This window comes from Engraulis encrasicolus, chromosome 15 (assembly GCF_034702125.1).
Source record: "Engraulis encrasicolus isolate BLACKSEA-1 chromosome 15, IST_EnEncr_1.0, whole genome shotgun sequence".
In the NCBI taxonomy this organism is placed as follows: Eukaryota; Metazoa; Chordata; class Actinopteri; order Clupeiformes; family Engraulidae; genus Engraulis; species Engraulis encrasicolus.
The window spans coordinates 11,020,240-11,045,239 of NC_085871.1; the positions used below are offsets into that span (position 1 = coordinate 11,020,240).

At 42.8% G+C, this 25,000-nt stretch overlaps 2 protein-coding genes across 2 annotated transcripts in view; both read right to left on the bottom strand.

The window, feature by feature from the left end:
• The window catches only part of LOC134464821 (kinesin-like protein KIF21A), a 50,416-nt gene extending 46,470 nt beyond the window's left edge, over nt 1–3,946 (bottom strand). The window contains exon 1 of the mRNA XM_063218155.1: nt 3,549–3,946. Coding sequence (XP_063074225.1) covers nt 3,549–3,592 — 44 coding nt within the window. The 5' untranslated portion in view covers nt 3,593–3,946. The remainder of the gene's footprint in view (nt 1–3,548) is intronic.
• Nucleotides 3,947–16,567: 12,621 nt separating this feature from the next.
• The window catches only part of LOC134463769 (ATP-binding cassette sub-family D member 2-like), a 21,645-nt gene continuing 13,212 nt past the window's right edge, over nt 16,568–25,000 (bottom strand). The window contains exons 6-10 of the mRNA XM_063217032.1: nt 24,119–24,264; nt 21,370–21,515; nt 18,408–18,492; nt 17,656–17,781; nt 16,568–17,207 (exon numbers count right to left, since the gene is read on the bottom strand). Of these exons, the coding sequence (XP_063073102.1) occupies nt 16,991–17,207; nt 17,656–17,781; nt 18,408–18,492; nt 21,370–21,515; nt 24,119–24,264 (720 nt within the window). The 3' untranslated portion in view covers nt 16,568–16,990. The remainder of the gene's footprint in view (nt 17,208–17,655; nt 17,782–18,407; nt 18,493–21,369; nt 21,516–24,118; nt 24,265–25,000) is intronic.

The window sequence follows — 25,000 nt, forward strand, 5'->3', positions numbered from 1 at the left end:
TGTGTGTGTGTGTGTGTGTGTGTGTGTGTGTGTGTGTGTGTGTGTGTGTGTGTGTGTGTGTGTGTGTATTAGGCATGGTACGGTTTGCGTTGCAAACCGAGACCGTACGGTTTGCATGTCACGGAACGGGGTAGTGGGCAACCGCACGGTGCCCACGGTTTAAAAAAAAAAATAGAGTGACCACCGGCGGACGACGCTATTAAAATCCTACTACTTTTACAAGCATAAAACACAAAGACTACGTAGGATATTGAGTGTGGAAAGACTGATTTCTATCAGCCAACTGAAAGACATAATGTAACAGCATGCGCCAGCTGACTAGGCTACAGTAGCCATACAAGCAAGTGCAGGTCGGTCGGCAGCGTCAGCCTCTCCCCCCTCTCTCTCCACGTTAGCGCAAGTGACTGTTCCCAGCCTTTATGCTGACCATTTTAAATTAAATGAACATGAATTTACAAACAATGACAGATTAGCAGAACAAAGTAGACTATGACTTAGGCTACGTTACAGTAGCCTAGTGTAGGCTATATCCACGTGGCATTGAATGGGGATTCCGGACGGCAAAATGCGAGATTATTGAACATAGCCTATCCATCAGATTCACTGTGCTGTCCTTAACTGCAATCAACTGTAGGCCTAATTATATGTAGCTAGTTAAACTCTGATGGACGCAAGGGGACTTTGTGCTGTTGCCTAGTTAACATTGATGTTTAACACTATAACAAAAATAAAATTTGACTGTTTTAAAAGGCTCAGCTTCACAGGAGTTTTGTGAAACATTCTTGTGTATACACTTCTAAAAAAACGATCTTTTAAAATTATTTGTTACCTTAACATTCACATTTTAACATAACATAACCCTATCACTTGTTCACTTAAAATTGAATTTGACTTCTGATTTTACTTCTATGCTTCTCACGGCCGGCAGTTTCATGATAGGAAGCAACTGATTTATAAGCGCAAAACTCGCAGAAAGCGGTATCAAAATAAAAGTCCAATTCGTTCTCAGTGTGTCATTAACCAAAATAGTCATACTACACTGAACTAATGGTCCTATTACCTACAGGAGTGTAGCTGTTTCATTTTTACACGTCAAATGTGTTATAGCATGTAATATTTGAATATTTGTCAACTTAAAAGTTAAGACTTAGTTCTCCCTTTTTGTGAAATAAATGGAAGCATGTTAAAATCATTGATATCTTTCCTCTTTCAGTTGGGTTAAATGAAGTCAAATTCAACATACCCATGATAAGCTTACATTTTCATTCAAATTTTTATATAATACATTTTATTTAAAAAAAAAAACAAACAAAAAAAAACAGAACCGTACAAAACCGAAAACCGTGACCTTGAAACCGTGATATGGACCGAACCGTGACATTTGTGAACCGTACCACCCGTAGTGTGTGTGTCCGTCCGCTCACACAGGATGAGATGGGGAGGCTAAAGGACAAAGTGTGACAATGTCCTTGAGACAAAGCAGACCAAGGACTCAGGATGATGTCATGCACAGGAACACAGACAGACCTGCATACACACACTTACAAGTGTGTGTGTGTGTGTGTGTGTGTGTGTGTTTCACAGAAACACAGGCCTGCTGATAGCAATGTTACAGCAGGTGATAAAGAAACATTCCCCCCAAAACATTAGTGTTTGTGTGTGTGTGTGTGTGTGTGTGTGTGTGTGTGTGTGTGTGTGTGTGTGTGTGTGTGTGTGTGTGCGCGCGCACATGTATTTCATCACAGTGCAGGCCAGCTGATAGCAGTACTCCCAAAAGGTGTGTGTGTGTGTGTGTGTGTGTGTGTGTGTGTGTGTGTGTGTGTTGGATAGGCATTCTTTCCTAAAGGCGTCCAAGATAGGAAGGACTCTGACAAGACAAGGCTAACATAAGCACAGGAATCTGACCCTGATACCTATTCACACCATGAGTGTCTGTGCGTGTGTGTGTGTGTGTGTTTGTTTTCATTAGATCCCCATTAGCTTTTGCTTTTAGCATTAGCTATTCTTCCTGGGGTCTTTTTCAAATAATCAATGTGTGTTATCTGTTTGTCTTTGAATTAGTAGTTTCATTAGTGTCTGTGCAAGTTGTTTGTGAATTGATGACTGTGTGCGCAGGCATGCACATTAAATGTGCAATTTTGACTTTGATTTGAACAGTCATAACAGGTTGGCATAGTTAAGTGTGTGTGTGTGTGTGTGTGTGTGTGTGTGTGTGTGTGTGTGTGTGTGTGTGTGTGTGTGTGTGTGTGTGTGTGTGTGTGTGTGTGTGTGTGTGTGTGTGTGTCTTTCTAATGATCTGCTTAGCTTAACTGTTTCTAATCTAACCAACCATGCTGCAAACACACACTATTCTCACAGTCTTGTTTCAGTTCATTTCAGCAGGCATGGGTATAAGCAGGGGCCAAGTCCAGCCACTTAGTAAACAATGCTACGCTATGGGACAAAGTCCTGCAGAGGCGAACACAAGGCATAGGTGGAGCAGAGAGAGAGAGAGAGAGAGAGAGAGAGAGAGAGAGAGAGAGAGAGAGAGAGAGAGAGAGAGAGAGAGAGAGAGAAAGAGATACTGTGTCACCTGAGAAGAGTGTTCTCCTTATCAGACTACTGTAGCCTATATCAGCTTGCACGCACATGCGCGCACACGCACACGCACACGCACACACACACACCGTTTTTTGTGTCAAGTTGCTGTTGTTTAGTGTAGCCTACTGCGACATAGACGGATACAACACTGGCTTCAGAGCCACTGTTGGCCAAGTACCAGAGGCAGATATCCTGGTGTGGACAACCCAGAGTCGTTATTATGCACCTGTTCAATAGGCCTACGCTCCTATTACACGACATCATCTGCTGAATAACTTACCTTGTCTGCAGAACATATTCCATGCACCATAGCCTACCTTTACTGCTGTCACAATATTTTAATGGATATTTTCTTTAAGTGTAGGCCTACGTTACCAACTGCGCCACCGTATTCACTTCTTAACCGTTTAGTGTAGGATAGGCTAATTCACAAACATGGGGGACATATTAAGAACATATGGTGTAACAGCAGTTCTTTGACTGTGTAAATAATAATAATAATAATAAAAAAATAGGTTCCTCATAGGGATGTGTAGCCGTCTACTTCATGCACTGTCGTGAACTGCAGGCTACAGACAGAAAGAGCCCGATGACAGACCGAGACAAAAGACAACAGTTCACAGTTTAACACAAGCAAACCCCGACAGCATGTGTCAAAGTGCTCGTTAGTCACGCTTCGAATCGCGCGGATTTATTAGGCCTCAAAACAACCGATGACAGACAGAATGGCCATTAGATCCTCGTGAGAAGGCACCTGCGCATTCAAGTGCTCTACCGTAACCACTGGGTATACTGAAAAATTACAATTTTGCATAGAGACATGTTCGACTGGTTAAGCCTTTGTTGCCATATCATATTTTCCCAAAGGCAAGGCTACTATTGTGTGCGCCTGAACAGGTACATCCAAAGAGGCGTTCCCAAAAAGGGAGCATCATTGTGCTGGAAAAGAGGGAAGATGTGCAACCTACCTCAACGCCACACGCACCGAACTTTCGTCCTGGCCGCCCGACATGGTCTCGACCGTCCACGACGGTAAACGAAGTCAAGCAGAGCAGTGGATATAAATAGCTTGATTTTCCTTTTTCTTGATCGGCTTAGCTTTACTGGCGGCGACGGTGCTCCTTGGCGCGTGAACACAGACAACAGCGACGATTTGGAAATGTTGCCATTATAGAAATTACGCACAGCCTTGCCAACCTCTTTTTCCGTTTTTATTTCTAATTGCACGGTGTTGTTTTGGCCTGCAGCAAAACCGGCTACACCGTCGGTAACATTATTTCCGTACCACTGCCGCTGAGCCGTCGTGGGTTTGCTGGAGAGCGAGCGCCGCGTTCGCTTTCGCCTCCTGCGTGTTTCCCAACAAGGGTCTACGTCACCACGCCCCGCCTTCTCGCTCAGCCACTGAGGTGATGGTGTGACAGTGCCATGCTCGACATCTATCTGTAAAGATTCCCAGGTCCAAGTGTGTTTTTTTCAGTTGTGATAGTCAGCGCCCTTGACTATTATTTACATTTCATCAAAGCCTCGTTTCCCCCTTCAGGAACTATACTCTTAAGGGGGGTATGGAATTCTGAATAATTTATAGATGTATAGGCCTATTGGGCATAACCCAGTCCTACATGCTAAATGTCAGGTGTTTTCCATGGTAGAATGGCATTACACAAACATGGAAAGCTGGCTTGTTGAAAACAAGAGGATTGAAAGGCCCCCAAATTATCCATCTGATTAATGAGGGCGCTAGGTTCTAGATGGGGCCTTTTGCACTGCTGGGAAGAATGTCTGTGAGTGCGCGCCATCTTGTGGCCATTTTGAATTATTCTTTCACAAAGCATCTTATGATATGAAGTTAATTGGGCCAACCCTACACAGGCCTTTTGCAAACAACGGTGTCTGTCCAATAGTGTGACCACTGAGGTTGATCACCGTGACCCCTGCTTTCCTGGACTGTGCAATAGAATATTGTGAAATTGGTCTGTGTGTGTGTGTGTATGTGTGTGTGTGTGTGTGTGTGTGTATGTGTGTGTGTGTGTGTGTGTGTGTGTGTGTTGGGGGGTGGGGGTTACTGTACTGCATTTTAAAATATTTTTATTGTGTTTTTTATATTTCTCATCTATTTTTTAATTAGGGATGTACCAAATCCAAGATTCAGCTTCGGATTAGGCTTTGTTGATTGAACAGGATTTGGTAGACTATTCTGTTTCGGATTGGGCCAAATCTTAAGCATTGGATTTGGTATTTGGCAGAACCTTAACAATCCGGATTCGATACAGCCCTATTTTAAATATTAATGTACATTAAGCTATATTGTTTAAATTACCTCTACTGCTGTGGGCATCTGTGGGTTGTTTTCTAAATTACATTGTATAATAACAAATAAAGTAGGCTACCTCTACCACAGCTACTAGGTCTACTGTTAGTAATTACAGTTCACAAGTAAGCTTGTTTTCTGTGAGACCCCATGGTATAATAAATCAGCAATAAGTGCATTACTACATTTCCGGTTAATTCCAGGACTTCAGGACCTGATAACAGACCTGATGTTTTGCAAATAAAGTATTCCTTTAAAAAAAACATCAAAACAAATAAATAAAAGCTGAAATGTCGAAAATAGCTCGCCTATATAGGAAAATTGGAGCAGCAGCAAAACTGGGTCAAATGATGGATTGCCATCTCAAGGCGGGGAGAAAGTACGCAACAATTGGCCCTGTAGCTCCTTGGGGAGCATACAGGTGTTCTGGTGCCTCATGTACTTTTAGACGTCCATTGATTTCACGCTGAATCTTTTCATATGTGAAAATCTGAAAGAATACACATGTACCTAAAATTTCAAATGTATCAGTCTCTACTCATTAATAGGCTTTCATGATGCTGATTGTGGTACGAACCTCTTTCATTGGAAATGTAGTACACTGCACTTTTTCCTTTTAAGTAAGTCTTAGCACATCTGAACATTTGCGAGAAAAGGTACTTACATAGCTTTTTTTGTGCATAAGCAAACTTTGTGGGAGGCCCCTGCTCTTTGTGCTTGCTCTCAGCATTCTTCTTTGTTTCTTTCTTTTTTGGTCCACCTTAATGTAGATGCATTTGGATGGAGAGTGATAATGTGCATAATGTATCTACTGGGATTTTGCTCCCGCTGGAATTCTGCTTGCAGTGCATCTTGCTACGCAGGTGTGCAGTATAGAAAGGTTTTGTATGATTAAGAACTGCACCAACAAAACACACAGCATGCTTGTACAGTATGTGAGCGAGCACACTCTCTCTCTCTCTCTCTCTTACATTACATTACATTACATTACATTGCATTTGGCAGACGCTTTATAACCAAAGCGACTTTCAAAAGAGGATATAATCAAGCCAACATCACAAGCAAATACAAAGTGCACAGGAGATATACAGAAAAACAAGTGCAGTTGCAAAGAGGGGTTAGTTTATTTTATTTTTTATATATATATACAGGCGGCTGGTAGTCTGTCAAACAGGGGAGGCTGCTCAATTACAATATGTCCAGAACGCAAAAATAAAGGGGGGGGTTTGACACACATCTTACATTGGTCCTGAGCCACATATGGCCTCACACACTAAAGGACTCTTGTTGAAACAAATGTGTTAATCATTAATCATTATCCCCCTTGTAGCCTAAAGAAATGTTTTTATTATTATTATTATTATTATCATTAGGCCTACCTCCGCCACATAATGATGTGATTTAGTTTGCCTTCGTTGTCTTTGTTCATTACTGGGTGCACGGCTTAACTTACCACTAGAGGTCGCAAAATCTTTAATTATTTACCAGACATTGCCAACACAGTAGGAAACAAGGACTCGCCACTCACGGGACTTGGCAGTTAACCAGTTGATAAGACACCACGAAAGCTCAAAAGAAACGGTTGTTCTTCCCTACCTTTTTCACCAAGTCAATATTAGGCAGTGCTCTGCTCTGCTCCTTGATATTCATTTTCTCCTCATAAGGACGACTGGAATTCGCCAGAATTTAATCCACAATGCTTGGCATTTTGCATAGCTCTCCATCTTTCTTGCAAGCTAGCCCTAACGAAAAGTAGGCAACTTCAACTTTTGAATTGGGAGATTAAAAAGGATAAGGACATGCCACTATTAAGACTTTATTCGCAACACTAGTGTCACTAGGTTTACAAGAATATGTACACAAAACTGGAGTACACCGCAATGAATAGCTTCCCCACTGGTTACCACGACGAAACTTCTCAGTCAAATGAATAACATATCCGCATTTCGAAATGAAATCAACTACTGTAGCCTACTGACACGGGGTTCACCCAATCACAAGTCGGAGCTCCAGTCTCCGGTCCCTCCCCCCTCCTCTCTCTTCTCCATTCACTCCCAGTGAGGCTCAGTCTCAAAATCAAAAAAAATTCACGGCAATAGCCAATGACCGTTTAGCATTTTGCCATTGAAAAATCGTACAATCCCACATGCCATTGAAGTCCATTGAGACTCGACTCGCTTGCGTTGTCATGAGCGGAAAAAAACTCGTGCGAGCCTCGGGATCTTATAACAGATTGGTTTCATCTCTAAGTTGAGCACATGCATTTTCTATGGAGCTGGGTCTGAAATAGCAATGTTATTAAGTTGTGTAAAGCATTAGTTTACATACTATTCTCCGTGATTTTGGACAGGAGGCGGCGCCTCCCTTGTACTCAAAGAGGAATCGCCTCTGATATACATAGAGTAAATAACGAGTACACACACACACACAAACTAAACTAAACTAAATATCATGTCAGGAGTCTGCCCTGGGGCAAGGCCAGCTCAAGCATTAGTCTAGTAGATACTCTCGAAAGAGGAAGGTCTTTAGTTGTTCCTTGAAGGCTGCAAGAGATGTGCTTAGTCTTGCTGCCTCTGGGAGACCGTTCCACCACTTGGGTACCACAACGGAGAACAATCTTGACTGGGAGTACCTAGAGCGACTGGATGGCAGAGCCAGACGGCTTGTGCTGGATGAGCGCAGTTCTCTTCCAGTAACATAAGGCGTTAGTAGGTCCTTCAGATAAGCTGGGGCCGTTCCTGTGATGGTTTTGTAGGCAAGGGTCAATGCCTTGTGCTTGATCCGGGCGGCGATCGGTAACCAGTGCAACTCAATAAATAGAGGAGTAACATGGGTCCTTTTGGGTTGATTGAATATCAACCGTGCCGCCGCATTCTGGATCATCTGCAGAGGTTTTAGTGCTCTCTCTCTCTCTCTCTCTCACACACACACACACACACACACACACACACACACACACACACACACACACACACACACACACACACACACACACACACACACAAACACTGGCGGGAGAGAGAGAGAGAGAGAGAGAGAGAGAGAGAGAGAGAGAGAGAGAGAGAGAGAGAGAGAGAGAGAGAGAGAGAGAGAGAGAGAGAGAGAGACATTGCAGCTCATCTTTAAGACCCTCCTTCAGCCCATGACTCACTGTATCTCAGACTGACATAGTGACAACATCCCTCCCTACAGAAAAATAACCCAGCTCACTTTGACCATTTCTTTGTGGATGAGTCATAGAAATGTTTTCCCTTTTAAAACCGCCAAATCCTTGTCCAATGTTAAGCAATGAAATTTCAAAAACACAGGCTTTGTCTCCAATCACGGACTTTTGCACTTCGGGCACTGTTTTTCAGTGCCTAGGGCGATCACGCTGAAAGTTTCAGTTGAGCCAGTGCACTGAAAGTGTCAGGATGATCCCCTAACAATGGCGGGAAAATGCAGTGCTTGAATGATGGACACTGCACGCACTAAACGGTGGGCATGTTGACAATGACACGGAGGAAATGTGGCATTCAGTTCAGTAGAAGAGTTTGGTCAACAGTCTCCTAATTCTGTAAGTAATGTTGATGGGACACCAACCTTTTCATGCCAACCAAAGTATTGTATGTGTGATTGGTGTCCTTTGGGGTGAGGGACATGGAAATACAAGCATCAGACGCTGTGCATTGTAAACAGTAGCCAACTCATATTTTGACGAACTAATGCCATGCTCAGCCATCACTTCCAGCGAGGGCACAGTGCATAGTGCTCAAACTTTTCCACGACAGTATGCACTAAAGACCTCAGTGCACTGTGTGCACTGTGCACTGTGCACTGACACAGGTGCGTGATTTGAGACATAGCCACAGTCTCACCTTTCCAGGGATGGATATTTTTGCGCAGTCCCCTTCTAAACGATGGGACAGTCTCTAAGAAAATAAACATAAAACATCAAACAAACAAACAAAAGAGAACTGTATTGGCCCTTGAAGACTGTTGGCCCACTGGGAGAAGCCCCGTTTGCCAGATTACCAGTCTGCGAGGTTACCAGGACTAGGCCTATACAGAGACGTGCGGTCAGGGTAGGCAGGGTAGGCAGTGCCTACCCTGGGATAAATGTCTTAAAAATAAAAACTAACACGTGTTTAAAAAAATATTCTTCAGAGTTCACATAGGCCTACACAACAATAACATTGATTCAGCATAAATTATGAGCTGTTTAAAGTACAGTATACACAGGACAACGATCAAAAACCTAAGTAATTGCACGAAGCAAAGCGCTCAGGCTTGGGCAGGTTGCCGTGGCAACGCGCAGTCCCGGCTGGTAGCAGAGACAGGCTGAAAGCAGAGCTTTCGAATGCCAGCCAGGCAGCCCGGTAAGGCTCGCTTTTCCTCTGCCTACCCTGCCTTCAATGCTGTCAATGTAAAAGTTTGCGCATGCGTATTAAGTTGTCACATAGCTTGTCAATGGGACTAAAAGCAGAGCCTTTACTCTGTGGGCGGGAGTATGTGAGCCAATCACAGCGCCCAAAATGAAAAATTGTTACAATTCAGGTAGTAGCCAATTTCTGCCCTACAGGCAGCTATGATAGCAACAACTAGCAAGGCAAGGCTTGTTCAAATCTCTAGCCGTATCGGAAAGAAAACATGGCAGTCTTTGGCTTTTTGTCTTTATTATTTTAAAAAATGCCGAGAAGTAGCAAGAAAGACGGTTCAAGTGACAGACAGCTGAGCCGTTTGCAATCGCTGCATTGTGGAAATATTCAACATCAGATGGGTAGCAGCTTCAAGTAGTTTGCACTGGGACAAAATGTCTTCATCATGTCAACCACCCCGGGCTTTTAATGGAACTAGCTTGCATGAAAAACACAGCCTACTTGTTATTCTGCTTTAAGGTAAGATTCATCTAATTATTATGCTGCGGGTAGCCTTTTAACATGAACATGCTCAAGTTTTTTCGTGGTGCCTTTTGTTGTCACCGTTTGTCAGGGTGTTGACATTGAAGATTGGTTGTGCGGTGGTGGACATGAATAGAACCGTGTGTGTGTTATTATGGACGCGAGATTGTTTTTTGAGCGTACGACATGACTCCATTTCCCTAATTTATTATGATGATGACTACGCAATGCGTGAGTTGTGTGGAGCCTGTTAGCAAGTGCAGCTGCGTTCTTTTGAAGTGCGCGGTGTGCGAGTCGAGATCAACGTGGAACAGGACGATTGACTGGGGATGGTTTCTCGGAGTGCTTCCGCACTCACAAATTGACTTTATTTGAAACACCTTGCACAACCGTAGCTGAAGTGTTTGAGAATACTATCACGCACAAGAATGAGTCTCAGAAGCGGTTTCGTTGGTTTACTCGATACTGTCCTGAATGCACGGGTCATGTTTGCAAAGCAACCCGCCCCCTTGCCTACTTTCCTTCTTGTCTGTGAGTGTTTGATTATCAGCACAAAACGCCGGCAGTGAGGCAGGAGCTGTTACCTAGGTTGTTTTATTGCTAAATGTAAATCGTTTCCCCCTCACATGCTATGGTGTGATTCACAGTTGGTGAACTAGACATTTTATCTTCAAAAGTAGGCTACACTGTGCCACCCTCCATCCATGTGAAACGCCCTGGCATTTGCAACAGAATAAACAGAAGAGCAACAAAATCAACTGCTAAAAGCCAAAACTTAAAAGCTTTCCCCCCAAAATGTTGTAGCTTTCTAAATTATTATTGTAAAATGTAGGCCTACAGGTCCTTAAAGGTGTACAAAGTATGGGTCCTGGAGCTAATTTGGCAATTTGGCAAAACAAATAAGTGTAGCTGGCCTTTTCAAGAAATTGAAATTATGTTTTCACTTATTGTTTCAGATTTAGGTCTACTGACAATGTCCAAATGTCTAAATAGTGTAGCCTATTTACTTATTTAGTTATTAGAGCTGTGGTGGTTAAGCACTGATGGCATCTTATAGCCTACTTTATATTTACAGTATTTAGAGAAACATAGGCCTACTAATTTGTTGCACATTAAAGACCATATCAGCATGTTTATGTGAATAGGCCTATTTGCCTATTCAAACCATACCTTGTGGCATAAGGCCCCCCTCTCTCTCTCACACACACACACACACACACACACACACACACACACACACGTTACATTTCAGATCTGCATGAAAGGGGACTATTTGTTCAAAGTTTTTAGTCTTTTGTAAAAGTTTTTAGCTGATAGTTACTCTCCAGATTTGGTTAAAATGCAGGAAATTGCATCTAAGAAATAATTTTTTTTCTGGGGGAGGACCGAACCCACCGTTAATATATATATATATATAAATAGATATATATTCTATATTTACTGCCTACCCTACCATACCCTTCACTGCACGTCACTGGGCCTATACCTTACAATATGTATTGGTGTAAGGTCTACCAGTCTCATTTCAATCATATTCATACTAGCATACAAGTGTTCTTTCATCCTGACTGATATTTAGGGAGAAAATGATTTACTGCTGTAAATACTCTCAAAACTTCAGATTGCGTTTTTAGGTTTTGCGAAGTATGATCTGACACAAGCGATAAGCATTGAAATTGTGGTGTTTCATAGTCCATTGTTATTGTGAACTGTTCTTAAATTTGATACTTTTGGCTCGTTACCTTTTATGACCAACAGGTGGCGATATTTACTGATTGTTCAGAGTAGCAGGTGCACCATCAAGACATGTAGACAGGGCGTCTTTCTCAAAACATAGGACAGTGTCACGCCCAGTGATTGGATACTTTTTGGTGAACTCTACAGAATATCCAATCACTGGGTGTGACTAATAAAGGGTATCCAATCACTGGGCGTGACTAATTAGGCTGATACACTTGGGGGGACACTGGCCTAGGTTTTGAGAAAGACCCAGGGTCTCTGCCAGTTATGGACAGGACATGTGTGGGTGTGTGTGATAACAGACCCCCCGTGTCTTTGTTTCACTGTCATTGTAATTATGTTTCCTTTGTCATGTTTGGAGTACACGGTGGACTCAGGGAGGGCTGCAACTTCAAAACAAATAATAAATTGGATTTATTTATTTTTTTGGTAAAAACTTAATGTGTAAAACTGACTTTTTCCATTTCTCCTCTAGTCACTTAATTCCAGTCATATGTACAGTACATTATTTTCAGGTCTAGATTCCTTCCTTGATCCTTTACACTGTAATACCTCAATTTATTATGCAACCAAGGCCTACATAATGACGTAGGCTGGATATAGAGTCTATAGGCCTAAACCTATAGTGAGATGTAAGTATGAGAGTCTGACAAATGTAAGACATTGAATAACTGACAAGCACACAGGCGTAGTGGTTACTTTTATTTACAGTGTCTGCACTTACTGTATACCAAAGAGATTTGTTCAAGCCATCCATCCATTCACTCAGTCAGGAATACTTCAGACATGTTAGTACCAGTTTAAAAACGCCAGTGATGAGGAGAATGAGAAACTGTGACATGCAAGCACAGCAGGGACCTAGCTATGTCAGGTGGAGACAGGCCACCACCACCTCCACCACTGGCCTCACAGACAGGCACCTAGGTTGGTGTAACCTGCCTGCATGAAAAATTCACGAATCGGTTCAATGACCAGACGACAAAGCTCTCTCTCTCTCTTTTTGTTCTTTGCACACATATGTTGTCCGGCTCCACTGAGAGGGATCACTTGTTATGGTAGTAAGTAGAGTCTTATGGTCTCCCATGGTAACGGAATCAAAACAAAGGCGTCTCTTTAGCGACAGGTCGCAGGAGGAATGTGTACTACAGCACTCCTCCTCTTCAGTCAGAAAGGGCTTCTCCACACAACACATGCTCACGCTCCATCACAGCACATTAGCAGACAGGCATTACAGCCACGCAACACCATTTCTGGAAATAAAGCTCATGTTACACCTTCCCTTTAGTTCAGTTCTCATTCTACCTCCAAGCTAGCATATAATGGAATCGTATAGTACCACCTAGCACCAAGCTGCCTTGTACCATAGGATTCAATGATAATTGCTAGCTTGAATCTAGAAGTAACATCACCAGAAAGATAAAACGTTATTGTTTGAATCAATGGGAGGTGTAAAATTAGTTTTTTTCTTTTCAGAATTGGTGCTGCCTTGCTTTAAACTCACAGCACATATCCCCTCATCTCCTCATGAATATCCCATGACAAAATAGAAGCTATTGCATTGTAACATCTCTCTGTCAGTTACGCACTGTATATAAAACTAGCCTATTTACAATATCATACCAACACCATTAACAGGAGATTGGCGTTAAAAGAGTGGTTGGTTGATTCTTGGGTTGACACAGAAATCTTTTACAATTCTGTTTGATCATGAAGAGGTACAGCAAAAAAACAAACAAAAAAAAACAAACAAACAAACAAACAAAAACTCCATGTTAGAGGCAAAAATGGACCACCAGGCCACATCATAGCATTCGTACCCATTGACATCAGATTGGTTTTAGTTTTAGACATATTAACAGTAACACAAAATAACTAAAATGCTCTTTACATTTTGTTGTGGCATCCAAACTGTGGTTTCATTTGCCAGCAAAAAGCTTTCAGTTCTAAAATACTAAAATAAACGTCCATGACTTTTTAAAAACTTGTTTTCCTGAAAGAATGCCATACAAAAGCAATTTTCCAGCAGACATGCACAATGACAGTATTTGTGGCTGTATACGAAATCATTCACTTATTCACTGCATAGTGTGTAAAATACACTGTTTTGTTGCCTTTGTAGCACACTATGCAGTTAACTAGAGAGCATTCAGAATTCAGCCTGAGCCTACACTTTGACTCCTCTATATATTCACAGTCTCACCGTGGCAGCACAACTGACACACACAACTGTTAATCCAGTATCTTTAAGAACTATTTTTGTTTAAAGGGACAGATGAAACATTTCATTGGAAATAATAATAATGGAAAAAAAAACACAAGTGAAGTGGTGAAAATGTATAAGACTAGTGATGAGGAGGCAAAAAACAAAAACAAACAAACAAAAAAAACAACAACAAAAAAGAACAGACATGGATGCTCACAGTCTCAAAACATAGATGTCCAGTGGTTTTAGTGAATGGTACTTGTTAATTTGTGTTGTATAATTTATAAATTGATTGCACCACCGGGCCACCGTAGAATGGTCATGCCATGGAACAGAATGTCAGACATGAAGCATAGAATGTAGAATCCCATACATACATTCTGGAACACAAGGCAAAAGAAAACTATAAATCCCACACACTAACCATTTCGCAGTAACTTTTATTCACAACGTTTCGGTCTTAGACCTGGTTAAGTTGCGAATGAATTTACTCTAAAAGTAAAGGGATGTGAATAAAGTAAAGCTGCGAAATAGTCAGCGTGCTGGTGGGTTTTTTTCCGGATCAGCGACCTATGGGTCATCTCTAACGCACATGCCAGGTGAGGTGTAAAAAAAATCACAAGTGGAACAGTGTAATAAATCACACAGCCCCACACACATTGCAGAACAGAAACCATCATAGAAACACTCTAAAAAAAAGCTAAGAAATAAAAACAAGAACATAACCACAGAATCTCATCAACGCACACATTCCAGCAACAAATTCATGAAAAGGACAGCACAAGTGTAATTAAAAAAGCCATCCAGCATTCATCCGGAAGAAGAAAAAGTGAAAAATAAAAGCGAAACATCTGAAAGCTAACACAAGTCGATGACCCCATGACCCCAGCCCTGCTGAGGGTCTCAGAACAACACGACGACTCCGATCTAACATGATGCATTGCTCTTGGTTGTGCCATGTGAGAGAGGATTAGTTTCAAGTAAACAAACACACACAGATGCACAAGCTCTCTCTCTCTCTCTCTCTCTTTCTCTCACACACACACACACGCACGCACATGCACACACACACAGAGGCTTCTTGCTAGTGGTCAGGGAATATAGTGGTGATGAGGCAATGGAGGCTACCTGCCTGAGGCCTAATGTGGATCAGGGACCTCAAGTGACCCTCCACTATTGTGTTTGTTTAATAAGCTTGCTTCACATGACCCTGCACAAATCTGTGTGTGTGTGTGTGTGTGTGGGGGGGGGTCGTTTATTCACTTTGGCATATCTATGCATGCGCAATCGCATGTTTTGTGTGTATTTGAGCATCTGTGTGTGTGTGTGACCGTATAACTGTGTGTCTTTTTGTGTGCGCGCGTGTGTGTGTACTCGTGTCTGCGCATCAATGCACTACCTTAGCAGTTGCTGGCTCAGGGACATAGTGTCCTCTTTCACACAACAAGATGGCTGACCTCTGCAGATGTGAGATTGACCCAGACCAGAGCCAACATATACACTACGTACTGTATCTACAGCAGTGTTCCCAAACTAGAGGGCACAAGGAGGTCCTGCACAGACAAAAGAGACTTTGCATAAAAAAAATTGAGAACCACAGGTTTAAAGTTACTATAATGCCATAAATCGGTTAATTAATGTGTTCTTGTGAATGTCAAATTTAATGGACCAAAAATATTTGGTGTTTAGAGTATCATACACAGCAATTCACAAACAAAACAAAGGGAACATGAGGGTGAATATGAGCTATGATTTTTTTTCCTTTTTTAATTATATTTCCATGGTAAATTTGCATTTAAATAGATGTGTAATGTGGACCCTGAGTTTTGTTTCATTGTCACACATATGAATGTTCTCATTTACTTTTACATGTTACTTACTTTAAAATGATTAAACCCCTGCTATCACTGACCATAAGCGTCACTTGTTATGCGGAAAATGTTTTATACCGAGTCGAGTCAACCAGTTGAGCCGAGGAGGTCTGCAATTACACAATGCATATTTCTTTCTGCAGAGGATGCTGATTGAAAATGTTGGGGATTTAGTTCATTCATTCAAAACGGACATACAGTAGCCACCAGGAGTGAACTCATCACATAAAAAGCTCAAGCTTTGAAAAAAAAATAAAAAAAATTCTCCATCTAATCACTCAACCAACCAACCCTTGTTCATCTCATCTGGTAAAAACAAGCCCATTAGGTTTCCATGGTGACGGTGTTCAAAACTGCACACATGTCGTCTCACAAGTAGGTACCACATACAACACTCACTCACTGACTTTTAAAACACTACAGCATGAACCTGGAGAATGAAAAAAAGACACAACGGGACATTTAAAAAGTGGAACATGGAGACTAAAAAAATAATAAAGTGCTGACAAATGAACTACACATTCAGTCAAACAAATATGAAACATACATCCAGGTGAGGGCTACATTTCTCGATAGCATCGTTGCTAATTTAGCAACGCAGTTGGTTGCAATGCAATTTCTCATTGGCAACCTAATAAGACCCTAAGTGGTTAACACAACAACGCTTTTGAGAAACAGGGTCCAGCCTTCTTATCGTAATGTCAACAAGTGGGAAAAAATGATGACGAGAATGACATCGACAAAAAATGATGAAGCGCTAGGATGTAGGCCATACCGAACAGGAACCAAGCTTGTTTGAGTGTGCAATAGGTCCAATACGCACAGTACACTCCCTGCACTCTTGTGTAAGAAGTCCTGTGTGATTGTGTGGTGTGCGTGTAACAGATCCAATTCTTGTTCTTAGGCGCGTCTTCTTGAAACATATTGGCTCAGGTCAGGTCTGCTTGCTCCACAGGTTAGAAGTTCAGCAGCTCAGTCAGCCAGTTAGTAACTACGATAAGTACCTCGGACTTTGCATCCGCTTTCTCCCCATACAACATAAAGCAGCGCAAGCTGCTCGCGTTTGAAGGGGGGGCAATTTAAGACTCTCAAAAAACACACACACACTTGCGTCTTCTTTGCCTCAAACTCTTTTCAAACAGCTGGAATGTTCACTTTCTCACAACACATTGCAGTACGTGTATGGGGAACAAAATATAATGTAACTCGCACCATGTACTGTAGTGCCCAGTGTAGTGAGTTAGTGAACATTTGAACATAGGCTAGCCTCTGCATCTCTCTCTGTTGTTTCCTCCTTCCATATGTCTCTCATACGGTCACCCACTCAATCTCTGCCTCTCGCACGGTTTCTACCATTCTCTGTTGTTCTCTCACACCCTGCCACTACTTCCCTCTCTCCCGGCAGTTGTCACTGCTCCTCGTTGTGGTCGGCCGTCTTGAGCACAGAGTCCTCTCCCAGGATCTTGCAGAGCTCGTTGAGGCGCAGTTGCATCTTGGGTATCCCGGCCAGCTGCGACTCCAGCCGCTGCTTCTCCTCGGTGAGCGAGAGGCGCGTCGCCGTGTCCAGCTGCTCGAAGCGCCAGCCGCCCTCGCCATCAAACTGCAGCAGGTGCGTGTGGTACTTCCTGCGAGGACCAGGAAGTAAAGGGGGCTGAGTGAGGTTTCTAGCACAATAAATGGTTTGCAGTACATTATCACAGTGATCAAGATTACACAAGATCTGAACAGAAGCACTTATTTCATATTTAGGGCTTGTACATTACATAAAAACTGCTACTAAACCTACAATAAAAGACAAATGAAAAAAAACTCCTTCATGGAGCTCTAATGACTCTCCGGAAGAGAGAGGGAATGAGAAAAAGACAGAGAGACAGGGAGCGATAAACAAGAGAAAGTCACAGAGAAATCTAGACAGAGAGATAGAGAAATAGAGAGAGGAAGGATAGGATTCTGTGTGTTTGTCGCTATCTTCTCCTACACAGCAGGTTGCCACAGAGATAAGAAAGACAGATAGAGAAATAAAGAGAGGAAGGATAGGGTTCCATGTGTTTTGTCTCCTACACAGCAGCTTACCACAGAGATGGCCTGTGTGTGATCGACAGCAGAGATATCCCGGCGTCCTTTGCTGCCTGGAAGATCTTGCCCTCCACGTCTATGCTGACCGCACTAGTGCACTCGTCCAGCAGGGCATACTTTGGCCTGAGGGGTCATAAGAGAGAGAGAGGGGGGTGGGTTCAAGCAGGAGAGCCATTAAAGAGACATCAGTGCATTGAAAGCAGCAGATGGAAATCATTATGGATTCACAAGAGGCTTAATCGCTCCTCTGTTTGACACTCATCTCATTTTGTGTATTATTGCGTATGTCTGTGTGATGGGTGCGTGCGTTCATCATGGGCGTAGTTTGAGGGGTGGGGTGGAGGTCATGGAGGTATTGTAAAAACATGACATTGCTGAAATGTGTAATGACATCAAGTCAACGAAATGGCAAAATATAAATGGTGAGTCAGTAGGTTAGTGGTGCGCACATCCAAGACGCAGGTGCATGACAAAAGGCCAAAGTATTGTAGAAATAAGAAGAATGTCCGCACACTGCTCCCGTGTTGCTTTTTTATTTTTCTCAAGTAACTTGAGAAAAATAAAAAAGCAACACGGGAGCAGTGTGCGGACATTCTTCTTATTTCTAAAATATAAATGGTGAAAATTTAAACGTACTGTTATGTTAAATGTTTTGATTCTAATACACGCTAGTGAATCCCGTTATATTTCTGTACATTATTGTTCCTATTATGCAAAAGTGTGTGCGGGCGAGCGTGCATGTTCCTTACTTCTGGTAGAACATTCGGGCCATGCCCATCCTCTGCTTCTCTCCGCCCGACAGAACATCCTTCCAGTCCAGCTCTGCATCCCAACCTGAACACACCATAGAACATAGATAAGAACACAGACCGTAGAACACGGAACAAGTGAAAATAACACGTACGACAGAACATAAAACACGCAACATAGAATCAGAACTCAAATACAGGGAAATATTAAAAGTACCAGTCAGTGTTCAATATCCTGGTTCCTATTAGACCTCTGTGTGTGTGTGTGTGTGTGTGTGTGTGTGTGTGTGTGTGTGTGTGTGTGTGTGTGTGTGTGTGTGTGTGTGTGTGTGTGTGTGTAGCTCCGGACCCCCTTATTGACGCTCAATACACAGCTCACGAAGCTGCATGGAACTACAGGTCGGACAAGAGCCAGTCAAAGTGTTCAACATGCTCATAATTACAGAGGTGTTTATGAAAGCCTAACTGGGGAACTCCAAATCCCACTGTCATTGTGACACAGCACTCCACAGCACACTGCACACATCTAAATTGCATCTAGGCCTCACCCGTGCAAGGGAGCATCTCCCAATGGCAACCGACAGGCGTTCATATCAAAACCTCTGAATTATCACACCCATAAAGCAAGACATACCGGTAATCCAATGCATGAAGTTAGGACAACACTTTTTGGACGTTATTATGAGTTGGAAATACAACCGCTACCAAATTCCCTGTCCATCCCCTGACTTCAGTTCTACTTTATGTCTTTGCTGAACACCTTTCTGAGGGCAAAATGCTCCGTCATAAAATATTCCATTACTTTAGATTTCCTCTGTTTCCTATTACGGTACACCCAGCAATCAATTGACCTCTCTCTCTCTGTGTGTGTGTGTGTGTGTGTGAGTGCGTGCGTGCGTGCGTGTGTGTGTGTGTGTGTGTGTGTGCACGTGCATATGTGTTACTTACCCTGACATCACTGCACTGGAGGTTAGATGACCTTACAGTTACAGTGTAATTTCAACATTCATAAATTAGTAATTCGGTAGTACCAGACTGTTTGGACTTGTCTGCTTCTACAGCAAGCATCCACAAGCCATTCGATCAGCAAAGGCAACGCAGTCTCACCCCAAGTAGTCAATTTCTGACTACCTTGGACCAGACTGCAATTTTTGACGTCTTGGGTATTCCTTCCACGTCACATTTTGACTATGTAGCCTAACCCTAAACCTATTCCTAAACCTAACCTCAATGACGTTATGCTGACACAAGGGGGCGCCTTTGAGGACATAGTCAAAATGTGACGTGGAAGGAATACCCAAGACGTCAAAAATTGCAGTCTGGTCAAAGGTACTCAGATATTGACTACTTGGGGTGAGACTGTGTAGGCAAAGGCGAGCTCTACTTCATATCAATGGTATAGGTTCTCATATTTATGCACATTCCTATTTTTGTTGAAATCCACATGAAATTGTTTCTGCTGCAGCCACTAAAACGCTTCTCTTTCCCCATGGTTTAACACCCGTATGTTGAAATGAAATTGCTGCTTCAAAAGCTCAACGAGAGATAAACCGATGTAGTGATTTTCCAGAATGTGCCCACACACTCATACCACTGTATCATTTCAGCTAGGTGCATTTTTACCAGTGCTACCATGTCTGGCAATGGGGACAATTAAGGACAACCTAAGCCATGAGGAACACACCACAGCAGTTTGCACACTAGACCAAGTAAATAAATACGCTCAAAACAATCACACTATTGTTCCCTGATGGAAACTTTCCCTAAAACCACAATCTCAGTTTCACACCAAAATCCGATCTAAATGCATCTTAAACCCATTCCCCAAACCATAGCATGACCAACCACAGCCAATGGCAAATCAGAATGAGACCGACCACTAGCCAATAGCCGATAGAATATGCCTTGAAATCACGGGAATCAACGCTCCCCTTGGAACGAGAACACCATTATGGAACTGCGTCCGATTAAACGCGGATTAATTCCGCCAGAAGCTGACCCACTGCCAGGGCCTGGTGTTTTGCAAAATTGGCACATGTGGGACAGAGGAGCTCCTTTTAGCGGCAACTTTTTTTTCTCAGCATGCATAAACTCATTAAAGCGAGCCAGTGTACCACACACAAAGACTCTACTGTGTAGGCCGGAGCAGACAAACTGCTCCCAATTAAGCAGCCACTAGAACACACTCCAAACATGATCAAAGGAGAGAGAGAGAGAGAGAGAGAGAGAGAGACAGACAGAGAGACAGAGAGACAGAGAGAGAGAGAGAGAGAGAGATAGATGTCAGAGTAATGCAAAGATCGGATGGAAAGCAGGATAAAGAGACAGTGGATGAATGAGTGTGAAGAGTAGCAAGAAAACATGAGGGAACCATTAAGAGAGAAGCAATCGAATGTGTGACTGTTGTGTGCTGATGTTACATCGGGTCACATGGAAGTCCACTAGGTTCTTTAAAAAAAAGGGTATTTTTCTCCGTGTCAATGTGACCAAAATAAAAACAGACCGAGAGGCCAGAGGACTCAAAGGAGCGACATAGCATTATTTCCCACTACATTCAGTTCAGGGGTGTGTTTCTTGACAACATCGTTGCTAATTTAGTTAGCCACTTACTTGGTTGCAACGCAATTTCCCATTGGACAACTGGAAAGTTTTTAACTGGTTAGCGACGTTGGTTTCGAGAAACCGGGTCCAGATCAGTGACTGTATATAATTATACAGTTATTGGTTAAGCTATACACATACACATTCAAATCTATTACATTGTTTGGTAGTTGGGACAGCAAGGGAGAGAGCGAGAGTGAGTGAGAGTGAGTGAGTGAGTGAGTGAGTGAGTGAGTGAGAGAGAGAGAGAGAGAGAGTGAGTGAGTGAGTGAGAGAGAGAGAGAGAGAGAGAGAGAGAGAGAGAGAGAGGGAGGGAGATAACTATCGAAAAAAGAGATGTTGTGGTTTTCAAGGTCCTTACCACCCTCCCTGGTGACGATGTGGTTGAGGTTGACGATATCCAAGATGGACTCCAGGTCCCTGTCCGTTAAGCCTCTGTCCCTCATGTCCTCCAGGGAGTCCGGGTAGATCACCTGATCACGCAGCGAACCAATCGACATGTAGGGCCTGCACAGCACAGAGGTCAAAAGGTCAAAAGGTCATGAACGACAGGGGTGGGCGATATGCTAAAAATGTCAAGTCACATTTTTTTTTAAGACAAAATCAATTCCGATTTTTTTTAATCACAATCTTCCATTGAAAAAACAACAACAACAAAAAAACATAACAATTTGTAATTAGCAATTAATCAAATGTAAACACCCTGATAACACTGTCATGAAGTGCACAATTGGAATAAAATAATGTAAAGAATAAAAGTGAAGGCAACAACACTAAGTAAGCAGACCTGTAGTATGGCCCTTGGAGGACCTGTACAGCCCTTCGGATGTATTTGAAGTGACCCCTCGAATGAAAAAGGTTCCCCACCCCTGAGCTAGACACATGCTGTGTACTGTGTGTGTGTGTGTGTGTGTGTGTCAAGGATGGAACTAAGCACCCGTCCACCTGCCAATGACGGGTACATTTCAGGGGTGACTGGTACATTTTTCAACCCACCAGTCACTTTGACAGGTGAAAACTTTCACCTCCACTCGAGCTATGAATAGCCTGAGTGTCCAAGCAATTTGTCCAATGGGATTTTCCATTCTTCACCCAAGAATTGTTTAGAATGCAGGAAATTTTATCTAAAAATTCAAAAACTTCTGGGGGAACGCCCCCAGACCCCCAACCATGTAAGAAGTCCTCATTTCTGGTGCTGAGGACATGGTCAACCTAACGCAAAAATTTAAATATATAATCATAACAATAATTCCAATAATAATAGTTTTATTACTAATAACAATTAACTGATTTAGACTACTATCATTATTATATGAGTTGACTGGTAAAAACGGCGAGTGACTGGTAGATTTTGAAATCTACCTGCCACAGTGACTGGTGGGGAAAAAACTTAAGTTCCACCCCTGGTGTGTGTGTGTGTGTGTGTGTGTGTGTGTGCGTGCGTGTGTGTGTTTTGGGAAGGGAACATAATGGATCACACATGCAGTAGTTCATGGGTGTAAAAAGGGCAAAGATCAGTCTTCTCATTCCTTCTCTTCTCAGTAACAGTTAGTGTGTGGTCCAGTGTAGTGAGCACTGTAAGCACTGTAAGGCTGCCAGATTAGCAATGGGAATGTGCTCTACTCTCAATGAGTTGTGGGTTCACTCTGTCCAAATCAGAATGAGAGTTTGCTATGCTGTCTGCTCTGTCCTTCATGTGAAGCTGTGAAGAGCTATGGATGGCATACAGGAAGGACGTGCAGGACCGAATTAAGAAGGCCCGGGGCCCCTAGGCTACAGGTTCCAGTTGGCCCCCCTGCAGGGCAAATTTTGCAATACAACTGCATAGACAGTGGATAGATAATTATGAGCTAGGAATTAAGGATACCATGTGTGCCAACTGTGGAGAGGAGTATTAACACTGTGCTCGACACAACAGATGAATGTTTCAACATTTCACCGTGTCATAATTTTTTTTTTCTAAGATTTTTCTCCAATTGGGGGCCCCTGGCAAGAGGGAGCCCCTAGGTTGCAGCCACATCTAGCCTGTGTCTTAATCCGGCCCTGATGACGTGGTTCGGTCCTGTCAACTCTATAACTACCAAAATAACAATAAGAGTCTGTTCTTATGGTGGTTCTGCTCTGTCTGCAAAGGTGAAATGGTGTGGGTGGCAGGGAAGGACATGGATAGAACAAGCACACCTACCGTATCGAAAACACTGGAGATAATTATAGAATGAGTGCCTGATTATCTAATTACACACACAGATACACACACACTCAGACTGACACTCTCTCACACACACACACACACACACACACACACACACACACACACACACACACACACACACACGCACGACACACACACGACCTACTGTCTCCCTGTGCTCTTCCTGCATTAAATATTGAGTTCCTGGCGTGCTGAATATTTCACTATGGGGCCTCATCTCCTGTTTCCTCAACACACCAGTCAGCACATGCATGTCTCTCTCTCTCTTTCTCTCTCTCTCTCTCTCCCTCTCTCACTCACTCATCTTTTACTCGCTCTCTCTTCACATGTCTGTCTCTCTCATCTCATCCTCTCTCTCTCAAGTCAGCACTATGATCTTACTCTCTCTTTCCTCATTCTCTCTCTCTCTCTCCCTCTCTTGACTCTTACTATCCCGCTCTCTATTTACATGTCTGTCTCTGTCCTCTCATCCTCTCTTTCACCCATCAGTACTGCAATGTCTCTCTCTCTGTCACCAGTCAGCACTCTCTCTCTCTCTCTCTCTCTCTCTCTCTCTTTCTCCTTCCCTGTCACTCCCTTTGTCTTTTTCTCGCTCTCTCTTCTCACTCAACCTCTCCCCTTCCTTTCCCATTTCTTCGCATGTTATGTGTCCCTTTCTTCCTCCCATCACTTTGGCTTGTACAAGCCGTCATATTTGGAGAAGGAGTTGTTGTTTGTTTCCTTAAAACAGCTCTTATTTTGAGATCCGCATTGGATTGTGACTCATCAGCATCATTGTATCTGTAACATTTATGTCCATACAGTATGTACACGAATGAGGACATAAATAAAGTAGTTCAAATGTGCATGTGCGTGTGCGCGCGCGTGTGTGTGTGTGTGAGTGCGCGCGTGTCTTCACCTCTGTGGGATGTAGAACATGTACTGTGGAGAGGGCTTGTAGAGGCTTCCTCCATATACGGGCCAGAGGCCACTGAGGATACGGAACAGGGAGCTCTTGCCACAGCCGTTGGGACCCGTGATCAACAGGTGCATACCTTCTTCTACCTGCAGAGGGCGCAATAATAATAAGCAAACAATATTATACACCTTATAGACCCTTTTACTACACAAACAATATTATACACCGTATAGACCCTTTTACTGTTACACAAGCAATATAATACACCGTATAGACCCTTTTACTGTTACACAAGCAATATAATACACCTTATAGACACTTTTACTCTTTGTACACACATGTGACGGGCTGCGCTTGCATTGTTGCAGCGAAATTGGCAATATACCGCACACTTGTAAAGAAACTAGCCAGGTGTTTTTTTCACCCCCAAAATAAGAAAATTAATGGTCATAACTTGATGATGATAATGAAGTGGGTGCCACAAACACGGGCATTCCTGACATTGTAATAATTTTGCTTTTCAAATCTCTCTACTTCTGTTTCAAAAAAGACCAGTAGGCTAATGCTTTTAAAGGTAATTTTCCCACACAAGTGCTTAGCCTAATTTTCTCTAGATTTCGATTGAGGTCTAAATTTCCCAAACATGAAAACACAATGAAAACCAGCTTTTGGACCGAAAGCTTTTGTCAGTGGAGATTTCTGCTGAAGTGTTCTCTGTTAGGATTGTACATCTGGGTCTGAAATGTTCTCTCTTGGTCCTCGGGGCCAGGCTTTAATCTGGCTATGGGAAAGTGGCCTGGATTGCGTTGTGTTGCCTCTTAGTGCAGATGGGGTCGCCGGCGGCGGGCCTATTCACTATTTGCTGAAAATGCTCCATTACAT